This window comes from Phyllobates terribilis, unplaced genomic scaffold (assembly GCF_046119375.1).
Source record: "Phyllobates terribilis strain yellow unplaced genomic scaffold, ASM4611937v1 Scaffold_11__3_contigs__length_659146591, whole genome shotgun sequence".
NCBI lineage: Eukaryota > Metazoa > Chordata > Amphibia > Anura > Dendrobatidae > Phyllobates > Phyllobates terribilis.
In genome coordinates, this window is record NW_027362771.1 from 266620547 (window position 1) to 266640952 (window position 20406).

The 20406-nt window shown below is 41.0% G+C and overlaps 1 protein-coding gene across 1 annotated transcript in view; it reads right to left on the bottom strand.

Moving 5' to 3' along the window:
- The window catches only part of SEMA3C (semaphorin 3C), a 165268-nt gene that overhangs the window by 14304 nt on the left and 130558 nt on the right, over positions 1 to 20406 (bottom strand). Inside the window, exons 13-14 of the mRNA XM_073652309.1 lie at positions 10809 to 10897; positions 4016 to 4057 (exon numbers count right to left, since the gene is read on the bottom strand). Of these exons, the coding sequence (XP_073508410.1) occupies positions 4016 to 4057; positions 10809 to 10897 (131 nt within the window). The remainder of the gene's footprint in view (positions 1 to 4015; positions 4058 to 10808; positions 10898 to 20406) is intronic.

Here is a 20406-nt window from a genome sequence, read left to right on the forward strand (position 1 = left end):
AATCATGAAATATAAATCCAGCCTAAGCCAGTGCTAGAAACACCTGGTGACAGCCTATCTTCCCAGAGAACAAAAACATGGGGACCACCATACACATTACATAGTTGGCCAGTCTATCTCAAATTGGGCAGACTTTAATCAAATGTATATGGGGTCATAATGGAAGATGGACCTCTTATAACTACAGATTGTTTTGGTCCATGAGATATAAAATATATTGAAGTGAGTTTTTAATATACCATAGTTTTTTGGGCACTGGCTCACTTTACATCATACAAAGTTGTAAAATGATTTGAAGCCTCATACAAGCGTTATCATAATTTATAGGGAATGTGTAAGTCTGACTATTCTTTCCTTCTTTGCAACATTGCTGGTTGATTCCAATTACCAACACAATCATATTGTATAAATGCACATTCTACACAATTTAATAAATTGTGTAAACTAATTACGGTATATCTGATGAATATAAAAAAAACATTTAGGGGAATCTTACTATAAATATTAAAAGTCCCACAATAACACTTTATGGTATACTGATTGGATCTGTCATCAATGTCTTTTTTTTTTTAGAAATAATGCCCCTTTAACCAATCTAGACCAATGTCAAAATTGCAGAACTACCTCATTGCCTTAAATCATTGTATTAATTTCTGAACTTGTTAGTTATTAAGTAGTATATTTTATAATCTAGAACTCCACTACATAAGATAAGTCTAAGTATATATTTATAGCTGCATTCATATGAAAATGATACATATTCTGTATGCCATCTGCTTTTTTTCAAATTCAATACTTTCTTTTAATTCTAATGTGCTTTAGTACTTGACTTTACAAAACGTAATGAGTATTCCGGCTCTGTAGAATTTCTGCATTTAGATGTAGTATAATATAATCAGTGTGAGAGGATGTGCTCAATGACTAAAGTGCTCAATTGATTTTAGGCGTGCTATTACTAATGAATCTAATCTCTACTTGCCCCGCAGACTTCTTACTAAAAGGGAATTTATCAGTTACTAAAGACGGAGTTTTCAAATGTCATTTAAGGGAACCGAAATTACATGCCTGCCATAAAACACATTTTTGCAATCTTGAACATAGATTAGGTAATTAATTTTTGGAGCGCAAACTGTAATTACAGTCATCAGAGTTGTTGGAAAAATGAGTTTAATCTGTCATCGGTCTTCATTAAGTAAGTAATGAAATGTATAGTTGCGTAATGTTAAGCTTTAGGATATAACTGTAGCTAAAAGAATATAAAATTAGATTACATTTTTCTATGAAAGGACCATACAAGGAATTCAGAAACATTTAAATCTGGGAAGAAATGAAAAGTTGAACAGTTTGCAAGTGCTGCACAACTAATTCTCAAGTTCTGTCTAAGGGTAATTTCATGTGAACTTTCTTTATGTGAATTTTAGTCCCTGTTCTTCATACCCCACATCCTTCCATCGCGCAGTTCAACCGCTGGTTCTTAGAGTCTCATTTACCTCTGTCCCCATCTCACACGCTTTCACTAAGGCTATGATCTACTTGTACCCTCAACAATGACCCACTTCTAAGTCCATATGAACAGCGCACATGTTAATGTTGTGCAATGTGTACATAAAGACATTGACTGTCAGTACTGGATAGTGTCAGTGTGCAATTTTATAGTGAACACTACTAAGTCGTTATGTCGTAACTCTCTATGTGGATGGTTTGACCTATTATTTTCTCTCTCTTGGCATGCGAGCATAGGTTGCATCACTTTATACCTGTAGCCAGCTTATTCATGCATATACAGGTGCATCTCACTAAATTATAATATCATCAAAAAGTTCATTTATTTCAGTTCTTCAATACAAAAAGTGAAACTCATATTATATAGAGTCATTACAAACAGCGTGATCTATTTCAAGTGTTTATTTCTGTTTATGTTGATGATTATGGATTACAGCCAATGAAAACACAAAAGTCATTATCTCAGGAAATTATAATCATTAACAAAAATCACCTGCAAAGGCTTCCCAAGCATTTAAAAAGGTCCCTTAGTCTGTTTCAGCAGGCTCCACAATCATGGGGAACACTGCTGACTTGACAGATGTCCAGAAGGAAGTCGCTGACACTCTCCAGAAGGTCCCAGAGTTCCAATTTTCATTTGGAAATCAAGGTCCCAGAGTCTGGAGGAAGAGTGGAGAGGCACACAATCTAAGCTGCTTGAGGTCTAGTGTGAAGTTTCCACAATCAGTGATGGTTTGGGGAGCCATGTCATCTGCTGGTGTAGGTCCACTGTGTTTTATCAAGACCAAAGTCAGCGCCGCCATCTATCAGGAAATTTTAGAGCACTTCATGCTTTCCTCTGCCGACAAGCTTTTTGGAGATGGAAATTTAATTCTCCAGCAGAACTTGGCACCTGTTCACACTGCCAAAAGTACCGATACCTGGTTTAATAACAACAGTATCACTGTGCTTGATTTGCCAGCAAACTCACCTGACCTTAACCCCATAGAGAATCTATGGGGTATTGTCAAGAGGAAGACGAGAGACACCAGATCCAACAATGCAGACGAGCTGAAGGCTGCTATCAAAGCAACCTGGGCATCCATAACACCTCAGCAGTGCCACAGGCTGATCGCCTCCATGCTACGCCGCATTGATGCAGTAATTGATGCAAAAGGAGCCCCGACCAAGTATTGAGTGTATTTACAGAACATACATTTCAGTAGGCCAACATTTCGGATTTTAAAATCATTCTTCAAGCTGTTGTTATAAAGTATTCTAATTTACTGAGATAATGACTTTTGTGTTTTCATTGGCAGTAAGCCATAATCATCAATATTAACAGAAATAAACACTTGAAATACATCACTCTATTTGTAATGACTCTACATAATATAAGAGTTTCACTTTTTTTTACTGAAGAACTGAAATAAAATAACTTTTTGATGATATTCTAATTTAGTGAGATGCACCAGTACATCTATCACACAGTTTCTGTGGTATTTGCTAGTCTTATTTTAGTAGTCCTATATAGCATATATATATGGTCTCCCTTTTATATCTATATATTTATAGATGTGCACATTTGGTTTTTACTCCCAAAACTGGGGTGCACTTGATTCTAAATTACTAGTCTACTATTGACTTATGTGTCCACAAGACTGCATTCGTGTTTGCTAATATGTAAATCTTGTATTAAATATTATGGAAATCATTGGTTTTAATTTGTGTAATTACAGTTTGTGTGTATTTTTGTTTAAGGGTCTGTTTACACTGTCTTTGTGCGGCACTTAACAACCACTGATCAGCAACGTGTTTACACAGGCAGACCGCGCTTCAGATGCGCACTGACTGATCTGTAAGAGATTGTTCAGTGCGAATAAGTTGCCAAGCACGATGGTTTTAAGTCTGCTTAAAAAAATATTGTACCCAATGAACAAGTGTTTTGCTTGATCATGGGATAATCAGCAGCCTGTTTACACTCCAAGATTGTCGTGAAACAAGCGATACTAGGAATGCTCGTTCATTATAATCTTGTGGAGTGAATACACTTTAAGGCAGCGGACAAGGTCCAGATTGGACTGAAACTTTGACTATATTGGTACAATTAGATTTTGATTTGCTGACACCTTAATATCCATTTCCGTGTCTAAACTATTTCCCCAGTAACTTTTGAGTGACGTGATTACATTCTATGTTGTTTTACAAAATAAAGCAACTGACCACAAGCCTTGTTGATATGTATGGCATAGGCTAAAGACAACCAGAAGTAGAAAAGTTCATAAATTAAATGCACTAAAATGTGCTTGTGCCGGTAAAAGGCACAGTGTATTCATAATATCATTTTTGCCCTGAATCAAAACTTTTTGCACCATAAACTGTTGCAAATACTGTATATAGCTAACTTGGTTCAATATCATCTAATCTGTTTTGGAGAATAATTTGGCAATATTGCATGTGCACATAAAATAGATGTTTAACACTGTACATTAATTTGTAAACAATACAGACTAAATGATAAAAGGCAAATTACCTTTTTTGAGGAAATCTTCATAGATCTTATAGAAGCGTAACTCTAAACAAAGAGAACAGATTTTTGTAATGGGCTCAGGTCACAGTATACAATAGTACAAATCATAAATTGCAGATGTTACATATATTACTATAAAATCTTAAATAAAGCTATGAATCTTAAAATTAAACTGTATAAGGACAGTTACAGGCACACAGACAACCGAACTAAGTCTAAGACCATTGGACACGTACAACAGATACAAGTCATGCTGTCACTGCAATATCCATCATAAAGAAAAGTAAATTCTTGGGTAGTCTGCCCAATATACTTATTATAACTTTACACTGTTGTGATGATAACAATGTCATCAGAACACCTTATAGTTATATAAATTCTAATAAGAATTGCAAATTTGTGATCCGAATAAGTGTCCTTGCAGCTATTTTAGTGTGACTCGGTCTATAGTGTCAATACTTCATAAGCAGTACGATTTGTACTTTGCTTGTGCATTGATTCATTTGATCTATGTAAGAGGAGAGTTGGCAGGTGGCCAATTGCTATATCTTTCTAGCACATGAGAGCAGCTACTGGGATATTTGTTGTGGCAACGGCCAGTAGACGAAAAAAATCAGCTAAGCATTACAAGTTGAGAAAAATGAGGCTGCAAACAGAAATCCGTTATGTCTAGTTACTTATAGATTACTTCCAGGAATTGTTAATGCGCAGCCTTGGGCCAAAACATAACCTTACTGAAAGCAGTTATATTGCCTTCTATGAAGGGTTTTTAACAGTATCACTTCCTTTTTAATATTTTTTTTTAAATTAGCATTATTATTTTAGTCTATACTTACGCGTTATCATTAAAAAAATCAATCTGGATCCCCTGGTGGGATCGGCAATTTTTTTTTAATAAATTTGCTCACTATTTGATGCAACAAAGTTATTTATACAATGCTCAGTATAAATAAGTACAGCCACTGTGAAAAGATTTGAATCAATATCTCACTGAACACAGAAACAATTTCCAAGATTTTGACAAAACTGAGTTTCATAGAACATTTTTTAACTCATAACATGAAAAGTTAATAATATAACTTTCGTTACAAAATCTTCAGTTTTCTTCAAATTAGTAGATGCAAGAATGAGTACACCCCACATCAAAAACTATCCTACTATTATTTTGTATGACTTCCATGATTTCTAAGGGCAGCACCATCTCTTCTAGGCATGGAATGCACACATTGGTGACATATTGCAACATCTTTCATTTTCCATTTCTTCATCAATGACGTCTTTTAGAGCCTGGATGTCGGATAGAGAGTGATGCTCATCTTGTCTCGTCAGAATTCCCCATAGGTGTTCAATTGGATTGGGTTCAGATCAAGAGACATACTTGGTCACTGCATAACTTTCACCTTGCTCTTCAAAAATGCAACAGTGGCCTTAGATGTGTGCTGCTGATCAGTCATGTTGGAAAAGTGCAAGTCTACAAAGGGCATGGAGTGATAATGGTAGCATCTTTGATCAATGTAGAGCAATACATCTATGAATTCATGATACCATCAATTAAATGTAGCCCCTCAACACGAGCAGCAGTCATGCAGTCCCTCATAAGAAAACTTCTTGTGCCCCTCATATGTTTCACTATAGGCACCATGCAGTTCTCTTTGTACTCCTCGACTTTGTGATGTCAAATAGTTTTGAAGCTATCAGTTACAAAAATATTTATCTTTGCACTGATGAGGCCGAGTATAGAGTCCCAGTAGTCTTCATATTTTTCAGTATGGGTTGTAGCAAATTGTAGGCAAGCTTTTTTGTGCATGGGCTTTAAGAGAGGCTTCCCCTGTAGATGACATCCATGAATGTCGTTCCTATGCAGTGACGCTGTATTCTGTCACAGGAAACACTAACCCTGGTTTGGCTTTCTACTTTAACTAACTGCAGTCAACCTGCATGTCAATTTTCTTCAAGCTCTCTCATCAGAAGACACTTCTGTTTAGGTGTTAACTTCCATGGTTGGCCTGGACGTCTCTGTGAGATGGTCGCAGTTCCACCTTTGTTAATTCTTTGTATCACTTTTGCTACGGTATTCTGACTGATAAGTAAAGCTTTTCATGATCTTCTTGTAGCCTTCAGCTTTCTTGTGTAAAGAAATTATTTTCTTTCTCAAGACTGGTGACATTTCTCTTCCATGTGGTGCTATTGCTGACAGCATGAAATGGGAAGGTGTTTTCTTTGTTAGGTAATACCCTTTTATAGTCAACTGTCGGCTGGACACCTGTTTAATGAATAATTAGACTTACAGTGACGAGCAAAAGGGTAACAATGTTTTGAACTTTTGACTTTCAGGCTTCATATCTTACCATCCATTACTGCTTCGAACGTGAGACTACCATCATTCTATAGACAATCATCTTGGCTACTTCATACATAAATTTGACTTGAATTATTTAGCATATGATTACTTATGCAGATTCTTGTCATGTCACGGCATTGTTACTCTTTTGCTCCTCAAAATCGAAATTTTTATTTTTATTATTTTGTTAGTATTTTGTAAATTCATCTTTGGCTTTTAACACAACCCGAAGCCTTCTGGGCATTCCTCAATCAGATTCAAGCATGTCTTGACTGAAATCTGATCACAGGTCTCTTCTCCACGTTCCCAAAGTTGGTGCATACTGGTCGACTCACTTGGATATGTATACAGTTTTTACTTCAACTCTACCCACAAGTGTTCGATTGGGTTGAGGTCTGGGGACTGTGGGGGCCAATCCAGCACCTCTACTTCATTGTCATTGAAACATTTTTTCATTAATCTCAACGAATGCTTCGGGTCGTTGTCCTACTGGAACACTATGTCATCCTTTTCATACCCATAGTACTCGAGTGTACAAAGTAACTCATCATGTAGGATACTCATATATAGCTCAGCATTAATACCACCATCGATCCTGGCCAAAGATGCAATGCCTTCGGCTGTAAAACAACCCCATATCATCAGGCTTAAATTTCTCGATCCGTAAGCCCCTTTTCCCTTGTTTCTTCTAGACCCATTTGCATCCATCAGAGCCTAGTCTATTGACTTTCATCTCATCGCTCCAAATCACCTGTTTCCAATTTTCTACTGTCCACTTTTCGTACTTTTTTACAAACTCGAGCTTACACTTCTTATGATGATATTGAAGTCGAGGCTTCTTCATTTTCCCTTGCTTCTTCTAGACCCATTAACATCCATCAGAGCCTAGTCTATTGACTTTCGTCTCATCGCTCCAAATCACCTGTTTCCAATTTTCTACTGTCCACTTTTCGTACTTTTTTGCAAACTCGAGCTTACACTTCTTATGATGATATTGAAGTCGAGGCTTCTTCATTTTCCCTTGTTTCTTCTAGACCAATTTTCATCCATCAGAGCCTAGTTTATTGACTTTCGTCTCATCTCTCCAAATCACCTGTTTCCAATTTTCTACTGTCCACTTTTCGTACTTTTTTGCAAACTCGAGCTTACACTTCTTATGATGATATTGAAGCCGAGGCTTCTTCATTTTCCCTTGTTTCTTCTAGACCCATTTGCATCCATCAGAGCCTAGTCTATTGACTTTCGCCTCATCTCTCCAAATCACCTGTTTCCAATTTTCTACTGTCCACTTTTCGTACTTTTTTGCAAACTCGAGCTTACACTTTTTATGATGATATTGAAGTCAAGGCTTCTTCACCTTTTTTGAGCCACCATTCCAGTTTTGTGTAATGTGCGTCGCATGGTGCTTGCATAGATGTCTGAGACCTCACTATTACGAAACAAATGAGCCACCTCCACTGCCGTGTTTGTCGCGCCAGAACTGACAGACCTTGTGATGAGCCGACTTGTTGACTCCGATATTTTGCCTGGACATCCACCTTTTGGCTTTTGAATGGATGGATGGACTTCATTTCGTATTCTTCCAACTGTCATGGCACTCACATGATGCAGTTTGGCAATTTTCTTATCCGAGAGACCGCTTTTGATGAACTTGATGATGCAGTTTCTCTTTTCTTGGGAAATCTTCTTCATGACTTCTCCTCGATTCAAACCAGTGACCTTTCACTTGGGAATCAACTTAATAACACACTGAGCTAGTATGGAATGTGAGAACAAGTTATATTTTGTATAAAATGGGAAGAAAAAGATTTTTCCACCACCAGGAGCAAAACAGTAATGCAGTGACATGACAAGAGTCTGCGTACCTAATTATATGCTAAATAGTTGCAAGTCAAATTTATGTATGAGATAGCCAAGATGATTGTCTGTAAAATGATGGTAGTCTCATGTTTGAAGAAGTAGTGGATGGTGAGATATGAAGCCTGAAAGTCAAAAGTTCAAAACATTGTTATCCTTTTGCTCATCACTGTACCTGTAGTTGAATTCTTGCTAATTAGAATTTTGTAGTCTAAACTTTAGCTTTGCGCTTAAGACTTTCATTGGATTGAATACATTTTTGCAAAATGGTCTTGAATGAATCGGTTAAGAAAATTACTTTTTAGTGTGTGCAAAATAACAAATCTTGTTTGCAATCAATGGCCCACATTTGTGAGGGCATTTTTAGTATGGTATCTCATAGAAAATGTTGAAAGAAAACTAAAGGTTTTTGACAAATCTGTTGGGGTGTACTTATGTTATGCACACGCCCGGGCTGAGCGGCGTGTGCGTGTGATTGTAGTGATTCCACTGGACCGTGCCGGAGAGTGAATGCCTGGAGGGGCTTAACTAGGTATTCACCCGATCCGACCAGGGTCACACGACGGCATACGACGCCAGTGCACCAAGGAGGAACCGAGCAAAGGGACCAGGTGCTACTCCAGGACAGACCCCGGACACGGCTGTTGACCCACACAGGGGAATACAGGAACAGACTGGTAGGCTGGCACACAGACTGGTGGGTATAGGCAGGCACGACTGGTATGCAGGCAGGCGGGTAAGCAGGCAGGGGGGTACAGGCAAGCACAGCTAGAGTGCAGACAGGGAGGCACTAGCAGGTAGGAACACAGGCGGGATAGGACCCAGTACACACTGGGACTCAGGAACAATACAGGCAGAGGGGTACAGGCAAGCACAGCTAGAGTGCAGACAGGGAGGCACTAGCAGGTAGGGACACTGGCGGGATAGGACCCAGTACACACTGGGACTCAGGAACAGAGCCACAGATGTGGCGGACAAACACAGCAGAGTGAGGCCGCCCAGAGAGGTGAGCGAGAACAGGGCAGGACAAGGCCGCCTGGAGCGGTGAGCAAGAGTAGAGCAGGACAAGGCCGCCAGGAGCGGTGAACAAAGGATCAGAGCTGAGCGAGACTGCTGGAGCAGTGAGCAAGAGTAAAGCAGGACGAGGCCGCCTGGAGCGGTGAGCAAGAGTGGAGCGAGACTGCCGGAGCAGCGAGCAAAAGGGTCAGAGCGGAGCAAGGCTGCCGGAGCAGCGAGCAAAGGAGTCAGAGCAGGCTAGAACTGCCGGAGCGGTAAGCAAAGGAGTGAGAGCAGGCTAGAACCGCCGGAGCGGTGAGCAAAGGAGTGAGAGCAGGCTAGAACCGCCGGAGCAGTGAGCAAAGGAGTCAGAGCAGGCAAGGCTGAGTAGGGGGGACAGGGCTCTGTTCACACGGAACAGACAGGAAGGGAAAGGCAGAGCCAGACACCCACAGGGTACTTGCAGTGAAGTAGCGAGTGGACCACAAACTCACAAACGGGAGTACAGAGACAACAGGCAGGAGTTAGGTACGAGTTCAGACTCTGCAGAAAAAGGAAGGGAACGGACATAGAGGCAAAACAGGTAAAGGATAGGAGAGAGTTCAGACTGGAACTGAGTGTACGGAGGAGACCGACACTGCAGCGGGATACAGGAGCGGGTCTGGGAATACTGCCCCCAGAGAGGCAGGACGAACAGGCAAGGAGCGTGTTCAGACAGGACACACAAGATACAGGAGCGGGTCTAGGTAATCGGCCCCTAGAAGGCGGGAGGAACAGGCTAGGAGCGTGTTCAGACAGGACAGACAAGATACAGGAGCGGGTCTAGGTAATCGGCCCCTAGAAGGCGGGAGGAACAGGCTAGGAGCGTGTTCAGACAGGCCTGGAAATACAGCCTCCAGGATAGGCAGACAAGAGAACACAGAACGGGACCTGGCACCTTCAGAGTGCAAGCACACACTGAATGAAACACTATGCTCAGGCCGGGATAGATGGGAGCAGCTGAGCTATATACCAGGTGACAGACAGCAATAGGCTGAGGACGCACAAGGGGTGTGACCCACAGCAGGTACAAAAAGCAGGAAGTGACCGGGCGCCGCCCTTAAGCAGCAGAAACAGACACAAACAGACAGCATGGAGGGAAGCCAGAGAGACATTCTGGACTGGAGATCAAGTGCGCGCTCTTGCACAGTGGGAGATGGACCACCATGCAAGGACGCCGCCAGGTATGTTACAACTTATTTATGCTGAGCATTATAAGTCTACTAGTGTAAATGAGTCCTTGGAGATTGTTATAAATGGTTGGAAACAATACAATATAGTTACATCATCCCTTTACTATAGAAGGAAAACAAGCAAACTTCTGTTTGCTTTTCATGCTAGTTATCCGTCTACTTCTGTTGCCAGCCATATTTATCATGTCTGACGTGAAGTCACTGAAACTACACCAAACATTACGTTATTTCAGTGCTGGTCCCAGCTCACCCACACTGACATTACAGCATTGGCTCTTTTATCTGTAGTTTTACATATAGTGCCAAGTCTGTCAGGTCAAAACTGTATGTACACATGTTCACTTCTAGAAATTAGAAGATGGTGCCAAACCTTAAAAACTTCCAGCTCTTCTAAGATGAGCTCTCCAGTAGTCGAGCTGTTACCAGGAAGAACGACCACTTTCTGTACTGTCCCCTTGTCTGGAAAAACACATTAAATGATTAAGTTATATATTGCACATACTATCCCATACATATTATCAGTTTGCAACTTGGGAATCTATTATCAGGCTTATGCTGCCCTATCAAAAGGGCATCATTAAGGAGTGACAGAGAATCTAATTCTAGTGCTTGGTCACTTAAATGTTCTGCTGGTCACTTTCATAAAATCACTGTTTAAAGGGAATCTGTCAGCAGGATGTGCATGTAGCGCTTTCAAGGACAAGTCCAGCAATACCTTTACTTGGCCAGTCTGTTCCTCATATACAGAGAAATCAGCATTGAATGGATATGCAAATGATGCTGAAGTGCTTTTCTCTAGCATCTGTCACTCCATTTCTATTCTCTGCCCTCACACCAGTTCCTCCTACTTGTCTGACAAACTCTGTGCTGTGTGACTTCAAGCAAAGAACCTCTAAGTCTGGCAGGAGGATGCAGCGCTGGGCGGAGAAGAGAGCCTCTAAGTCTGGCAGGAGCATGCAGTGCTGGGCGGAGAAGAGAGCCTCTAAGTCCGGCAGGAGGATGCAGTGCTGGGTGGAGAAGAGAGCCTCTAAGTCTGACAGGAGGATGCAGTGCTGGGTGGAGAAGAGAGCCTCTAAGTCTGACAGGAGGATGCAGTGCTGGGTGGAGAAGAGAGCCTCTAAGTCCGACAGGAGGATGCAGTGCTGTGTGGAAAAGAGAGCCTCTAAGTCTGACAGGATGATGCAGCGCTGGGTGGAGAAGAGAGCCTCTAAGTCTGGCAGGAGCATGCAGTGCTGGGCGGAGAAGAGAGCCTCTAAGTCTGGCAGGAGGATGCAGCACTGGGCGGAGAAGAGAGCCTCTAAGTCTGACAGGATGATGCAGCGCTGGGTGGAGAAGAGAGCCTCTAAGTCTGGCAGGAGCATGCAGTGCTGGGCGGAGAAGAGAGCCTCTAAGTCTGGCAGGAGGATGCAGCGCTGGGCGGAGAAGAGAGCCTCTAAGTCTGACAGGAGGATGTAGCGCTGGGCGGAGAAGAGAGCCTCTAAGTCCGGCAGGAGGATGCAGCGCTAGGCGGAGAAGAGAGCCTTTAAGTCCGGCAGGAGGATGCAGCGCTAGGCGGAGAAGAGAGCCTCTAAGTCCGGCAGGAGGATGCAGCGCTGGGCGGAGAAGAAAGCCTCTAAGTCCGGCAGGAGGATGTAGCGCTGGGAGGAGAAGAGAGCCTCTAAGTCCGGCAGGAGGATGCAGCGCTAGGCGGAGAAGAAAGCCTCTAAGTCCGGCAGGAGGATGTAGCGCTGGGAGGAGAAGAGAGCCTCTAAGTCTGGCAGGAGCATGCAGTGCTGGGCGGAGAAGAGAGCCTCTAAGTCTGGCAGGAGGATGCAGCGCTGGGCAGAGAAGAGAGCCTCTAAGTCTGACAGGAGGATGCAGTGCTAGGCGGAGAAGAGAGCCTCTAAGTCCGGCAGGAGGATGCAGCGCTGGGCGGAGAAGAAAGCCTCTAAGTCCGGCAGGAGGATGTAGCGCTGGGAGGAGAAGAGAGCCAGAGGAAAGAGGCTTGGGAAGAGCTTCCCCACACTGAAATCACTTCAGGTTCATTTGCATATCCAATCAAAAACTAGTTTAGGCTAGGTAAGGTTTTACTGGACTTGTCTTTGAAAGAGCTACATGTACATATAAATATTTTGGAAAGGTGAAATCCTGCTGAGAGATTCCTTTTAAGAACTGTAAAAGGAGGTAAGGATGACATCCCCTCAATGTAATCCATGCACCATAAAGTGCTTGAATTTTTGGGCTGCAGACAAACCCAAACTTTCAGTCCCTGAGTGCAAGCTATCTCCCTATGTAAAGGAAAGGAAGAAAGATGTCAATCAGCAGCCAGAGGGCAAGATTAGCCAGCCACTCATGAATATCACTTGGCAGTGCTGGTATTAAATCGAGAGAACTCCAACATTGCCAAACATTGCAGTTAGTAAACAGTCATTTTATGGAAACTAGTACACCAAAAATGGTAAGTGACCTAACCATGTAATCAGGGAATTTATCACTCGCTCATGCTACATTCATAAATCTGATGGCAAATTTGCTTTTTGGCTAAAAATAATAAACTTAGGTACCTTATACAATATTTGAAAGTCCAACAATTTTTATATTTCATGCATGTCTATTTATGGTATATTCTCTATGACTACTCAATTAAATTATGCCTCTTACTTCTTTCTAAATTATGTAAATTCTAAAGATCTAAGATCCCTTAAGGAGTGGAGGGTTTTAGGGTTAGGGGTTTTATCCAAGCATATGCACTGCTGTTCAGCACGAAACGGGAGCTAAAGTGATGGCCAGTCTGCAAGTATTTAGAAGAAAGTAGAGGTCAAGAGTAGAAAAATAAGGCTTTTCTGTTTTTGTTTCAGAAAAATGGCACCTTGTCTCTTCCTGGGTTGTGTCTGGAATTGTAGCTCAACTCCACTGAAGTGAATGGGGCTGAGTGGCAATACCACACACAACCTGTGGACAAGTGTGGCACCCTTATTGGGAATAAATAGCCATGTTTTTCTAAGCTTGTACAACTTGTTCATGTTCCTAAAAATATTCTTGGAACCCATAAGGAATATCTTTGGCATCATTTTTAATAACAAGTTGAAAATTGATAAAATGTAATGTCAAATAAAAAAGAGTGGTAGCTTAATAAATACCAGCTAACTTTTCCTTTGCATCACTTTTACATAAATGCTATGCATAAATATATGTTAATTCAGGAGGGCCACCATATACTGTTGTAAGGTTTTCAAGAAAGCAGTCCTCATATAGTGCAAAATGATAATCTTGGAACATTAATGCACTGTATTAGCTAATAGGGTATTTGTAGGGTCACCAACAATCAAATATTTTTTTTTTCTGCTCAATCTCTTTGTAATAGATTAAAGCATAATCTGATAAAAGCTAAGAAATATGTATGCATTTTCTGTGTGGCCTGGAACAGATTTTACCATATTAGTACATGAACATTGAAAAAAAATCCTGAACATTGTAATGCAATATACCGTGGCCTGTTAATATCAAATCAGATTATCACTGTTTTGAGTCTAAACCTGATCTGATCCCCCTGCTATATTTATACACACTGAATCTGCACAGTGAAGCCTGTTTCAGAAAGTTCAATACATTTATTTAAATTGTAAGCCGATCTGCAGTACCTGGGAGTGACCACTAAACAGTGCGTGGACCTATCCCAATAATAGGTCATCAATATCAAAGTAATGCACAACTTCTTTAAGAACCAGAGCAAATGTGGCATCCCGGTACCCGTTCTACTGCTGCTAAATGAGACAGTTGTAGTGTGGTAGTAGATTTGTTCCATTTTGTGCACTGAATTAGGGGATATAATACATTGCATTGTAAATTGTACTTTCCTGCCATCTACTGGCCAATGTGTGTATATGAAGTAATGATTATTCTCCTCACAACAAGTGGTGGCCATAGCAACAGCTGAGAGGAGTCTCTCAGCTCAGGGCTCTCACTCTGACTGAACGCTGGTACAAACCAGTTGTGGGCAGTTCTTGCTGCCTCAGGAAGATTGAGGAGAGACATTACTCTCTCAGAGAAGAGTTTTTCAATGCCAGTCTATGCTGAGGGGACATTTTTCCTCACATAATCTCCTTCACAAAAAGAGTGAAATGTCTTCCAGTCAGGAGAGAGAATGCTGTACATGGGCTCTCCTGCTCTCTGGTTATCCTGATCGCTCCTAGCCAGGACCAGATCCATGTGGCTGCCACGCCACCGACTTTGCTTAAACCTACCCCCTGCAAGAGGGAACGGTGGGCTAAAACTGTGAGTACATCCACACTTTAGTGTGTTTCCACAGAGAGACAATCTGTGAAGGTCCCTCCATCAGTTTAATATTTCTTGGACTGTGCATAGCATTTTCTCTACTAACAAGTGAAGAGAACTCTGCTCCAGCCGCCCTGGACAATAACAATGCTTGTCTCATGAGGAGAAAACCATTACTTCCGTATGCACAATATACTGTGAATTTTGCCTGTAAGAGAGACTGTACCCTGTTACCCCATTCAGTAAAATTGTTATGTTTATAAGCTCACCTGCGTGTCTGGCTGCTTGAGATTGCACAAACATCACGGGCACTCCCAAACCTGCACACAGACACCACCACTACAGGAGTGCCCCCGGGGGGTCCTATACCATCCACAAGTGCCACCTCCCGCTTTTTACATTGTTGTGGATACGAGGGAAGGGTTGAAGGGTCCAGCGACCCACTTCAGCTACCGTGACATCATTATCTGCTGCCAATGAGGCTACACACCCCAGCTGGCCCTTCTGCAGCATCTGGCACCTCCCCAGTGGCCCACCACACAAAGAATGAGTACAAAGAACATCTGGAGAACATAACACATCACCACAATCTTAGAACAGCCTGTTTTCAATTATATTTAATTATATTTGGCAATATTTGGTAATGCTTAATTTGTCCCGTAGAAGCGCTGAAGGGAAATATAACAAGTGCTGATGGATTTTCCTTAAAATTACAGAAAATTACTGGGTTTCCTAGCTGGAGAACACTGTGTTGAACAAATCATCAGGATGATCACACAAGCAAAAAGTGGCTGCACAGAGCGGGCAACACCTTTAGGCCAGAACAAGGCTCTCATAGACTTACAGTGAGACCATGTGAGCGTTACCTCTGACTTCCGGCCAGTCAGAAGTTGCGGTCACAAGATCGTGGCATTGGAAATTGCAGCGGGAAGAGCAGAAGATGTCGCCTGGTAAGTTTAATACTAGGGTCAGGGACATTACGTTAATGGCACCACTCCAATGCTGAAATTAAAAAAAACCCGCTGAAGTGGTGCTTTAATGTCAGTCTGCTAGTGAACTAAGCACTATATAAAAATAATCATGTAAAAAATTACCTACTCTCTAATGATCACTCCAACTTTACAATTAAAACAACGTTACCTAAGAAAGTTGGTTTATCTGTTATTCAGACACTTTTTTCATCTAATCACCAATGGATACACTGAATTATCAATTATTACTAAACATCAACCTGAGGCTAGAAAGATTTGTCTATACATTATTGATGAAAGGATAGTTATATAAAGTGAGAAGAAGACAATTATGGCAGAATTTTTTTTATTTTATGAAAAAACACCCAAAACTTTGTACCTGTTTAACAGGGGTCTCAATTCTTTATACTGAATATGATGTTTCATATAGTATAGTACATAATTACGTAGACTTTTCATCACTTACAAATATATGTACAATAGTACTCCTTATTGCACTAACATTGCAACAAATGTAACTAATAACTGACCTTTGCTAATTTTGGTGTTAAACAAAAATGTTCTTCATTGTATTGAGGAAAAAACGGAATTGTTCATGTACAAGACAGGACCCTGACAGTGACAGACAACCCTGCTGAGATTCACACCTATACGGAGGCTCTCTGTATTAAATATAATTGTAATTTCCACCAGGCGTGAAACCCATTGTACACTCTACAGTCTATTCAGCAACCAGGATGTAGGGGCTTCCAAGTAATTACCAAAGTATCTGCTGCAAACAGGTTGTCATTTACTAAAAGGACAGTAAAGATTATACCCTCTTATAGTTGAAAATAGTTTCTATCTTACCTCTTGTGTGTTCATTTAGCTTTTTTGTGCTTCTTATGTATGATAAAATCTAGCTTATAAATCAAAGTAGCATTATCTGGTATCTGCATTACGATAAAGAAAGGCTACAGAAAACAAACTTATGGCGTAGTATCCAGTTGTCACTTAGAATTAAGGACCTGAATCATCATTGCCTTTGCTTCTTTTTTTTTTGTACCCAATTCTTTATTCTATTTGTTCCTTTATAAATCTATTTTATATGTGCTCACTTAGTTTTTTTTTCGCTTTGTGGGTGGAGTTTAGCGATTCCAAATATTTTCACCCGATTCATTAATTTCAACAATTAGAAAAGTCGCAAAATATGAAGCAACTTCACTACAGTTTCCTCCCCTCCTGCTGTATTTTTGAGTACCAAATTTTGGCCCAAAAAAAACACAAAACAGTTAAAGAGTTGAAAAAAGACCATTTTTTACTTTACACCAAATTTATGAACCACACGCACCATTTTGATGAATTTGGTGCTACAATCGGCAACTAATACCACAAAGTAAAAACAAAAAGAAAGTGACTTAAAAAATATGCAAAAAATGAACCAGGGCCTATATGTTTTTTTAAATAATCATTAATAATCTTTTTATTCATATAGTGCCAACATATTCTGCAGTGCTTTACAATTCAGACAATATTGGCACTGTCCCCATGGGGGCTCACAATCTAGATTTCCTATTGGTGTGTCTTTGGGGTGTGGGGGGAGGCCCATGCGGGCATGGGGAAACCATACAGACTCATTGCAGATGTTGTCCTTGGTGGGATTTGAACCCAGGACCCCAGTGCTGTAAGGCTGCAGTGCTGACTACTGAGCCACCATGCCGCCCTTAAAAAGGTATTTCTAATATCTGTTTCTAATTTCTGTATCGAGTCTCATAAGTGATTTAGATCGTGGAATTGTAGTATAGTGCCTAAGTACAGCAGTATCCAGTCCAAAAAGACTATTTTTGTTCTGTATATACATTTAGTAATTATTATTATGCATAAGGAGTTACAGTTGTGCCCCATATAAATCTATACATGTGCATTACTGATCTCACAACTTACATGTGTCTTGCTCCTGGATTCAATCCCTTGAGTTTGTGTTCTGTGGCTTATCTTTCTGCTGAGCCACAGGAGACACACCTTTCTCTGGGTGTTTGGGTTCTGCTTTTCTGGCTGTAGTCTGCTTAGCTTAAGGCTGCGTGCCCACTATGTGTTTTTCAAGCGTTTTTGCTGCGGAATTTCCGCTTCGAAAACGCTTGAAAAACGCTTGGTAATACGTGCCCCATGGTCCCCAATGATAATCCGCATGTGCTGTGCACATGCTGCGGAAATTTCCAATGCGGATTATCATTGCAGAAAAATACGCAGCATGTCCATTAATTTTGCGGACACGCAGCGTAATTGCCTCCATTGACTTGCATTGAAACGCTTAATATCCGTGTCAGCACATTTGCACACACGGATATTAAGCAATTCTATGTGCGGATGGTACCCGGGTTTGGAGAAGAGGAGACTCTCCTCCAGACCCAGGTACCATAGAACCTGTTAAAAAAAGAATTTAAAATAAAAAATAAAGATTATACTTACTTCCGATGGACCCCTGTATTTTCTCCGCACCGTTTGGTCTGTTCTATGGGTCGCGGTGGTGTGAGGACCTGCCATGACGTAATTTAGTCATGTGACAGGTCACGTGACCGCTGACATCGGCGGTCGCGTGACCTGTCACATGACTCAATGACGTCATCGCAGGTCCTTCACACAACCGCGACGCATACAACAGACCGGACGCAGCGGAAAAAATACCGGGGGCCATCGGAAGGTAAGTATAATCTTTATTTTTCATTTTTTTACCATTCTGATTCTTTTTTTTTTAACTTTTACTTGGTCACACTATATAAATCCATGCCGGTTGCATGGATTTATATAGTGTGACCAAGTTGTCAAGCACTTTTCCAAGTGATGCTAAAATCGCTTGGAAAAGCGCTTGATAAAACGCTTCTACCTGGCAGGAAAAATGCATGTAAAATCCGCATGCGTTTTTCCAGCCAGGGAGAAGCGGAAAAAATATGCAGCATTTCTGCATCGTGGGCACATAGCCTAACACAGGTGTTTTCATATCTCATACTATTACCTTTTGGGTGCAGCTTTATATTCTATCCCCCTGCTGGAATTTCCTGCTGGTCATAGATTCATTTGGATGTTCTGACATCCGATTGATGTTTGGAGCCAATCTGTGAGATTCCAGAGAAGCGTTTTTGCTTTGCTGTTTCTTTGCTATACTTTGCACCTATCTTCAGTTTATCATTAGGAAGTAGGCAGTATATTTGTTAACAGTACTTGCTTTATTCTTTGTTTGGTATGTAGTTATTTACTTTGCTCACTTTGGGATCTTTCCTTTGTTCAGCACACTTCTTTTCTATTCTTGTAGGTAATTCACACTCTGCTCTGCCCTCCGGTTCCTTCGGAGGTACGTGAAGCAACTTGTCGGCTTTTTAGGCAGTTTAGGCCAGAGTTGCCATCGCCTTGTCTGTAGTTAGGTCTATCTCTGCACCTGCAGGTACCACTAGGAACTGAGGAGCCAGGATATCTAATCTGTACAGGAACCAACAGAGTCAGTTGCAGTTTTTGTGTATAACCTATTTTCCCGTGTGAGTTGCTTCACAGGCATAGCTTTACTTGGAGCTGTTACGAGCAGTGGGAGCCGCCGTCGAGTAGTGGCGCCATTGCGTTATCTTAGGGTGCCAACCTCCGCGGTCAGGTAGGGACAGACCAGGGTCAGATTAGGGTTTTTACCAGTCTAAACAGTTGCATGTGCGTGTGCAGTCATAACAACAGGTTGTATGGTGCCATAATACACTTGTGTACATAAGGCGTTTGTGTTGGTATACCTAACATATTGCCTATAAGACAATTATGGAGAGTGCAGACTTGTAAATCCCCACAACCATTTAGCTAATAGTATATACACTATTGGCACAAGAACATAAAGTAAACCTTTATTACTTACTAAGGCAGACTATGAAGCATAGATTGTTGCTAATGTGCATTGTTATATTACTTTATAAACATACCAGTTAAAGTAATGTCACTAAATGACTCTCTCAGACAGGCTCATTGGCATTTTAACAGCCTCCGAAGCTCTGCCAATGCCATATCTTTTTATGTATTTGCCATAAAATACTGGTGTAAACACAGTGATAAATCATTGTGATTTCATACCTTTATAAATATTCAAATGTAGCGTATGATCAAATCAAACAGTAGCTGGCAAGTTTGTGAAGTTTTGCCTAACCATGGAGGCTTTCGCTGTAATCAAATCTTGTTAAAATACAGCCTAACAGAATTTTCCTTATCCGCATTAAAAAGCTCTTTGAAAGAAAATTTTCGCCAAACTTTCTCATAATTACTGCAATTCAATGGGAAAAAATTCAGCCAAGCACACATAATTACACCTTTGAGTGCGTAGCTCCTGCTGACATGTTTTACTTCTTAAAGGGGAGTGCTATCATGACAGAATCCCTTTAACCCCTTTCCGACCTGGTCAGTAATAGTACGCACCAGTATATTTGATCAGGAACATAAAATCCACTTTTTTATATAATATATTAAATTTTAATACTAATTATTATAAAAAATTCTTTTAATACACCCCTACACAGTCAACTACTCTTTCACTCACTTTTGTGTTTTTATCATAATTATTATTCCTATTATTCCACACATCAACATATGTTTTCATGCTCACTGACTATTTCAATTAGAATCTCCATAATTCTAGTGTGACACACTTACTCCCATCCACCTGTCAGCGCGCATGTGCCTTTTTTCCTGCACTCCTGGCTTCGGGATATCTGTCCATAGCAGGAGCGCACGTACAGCGCG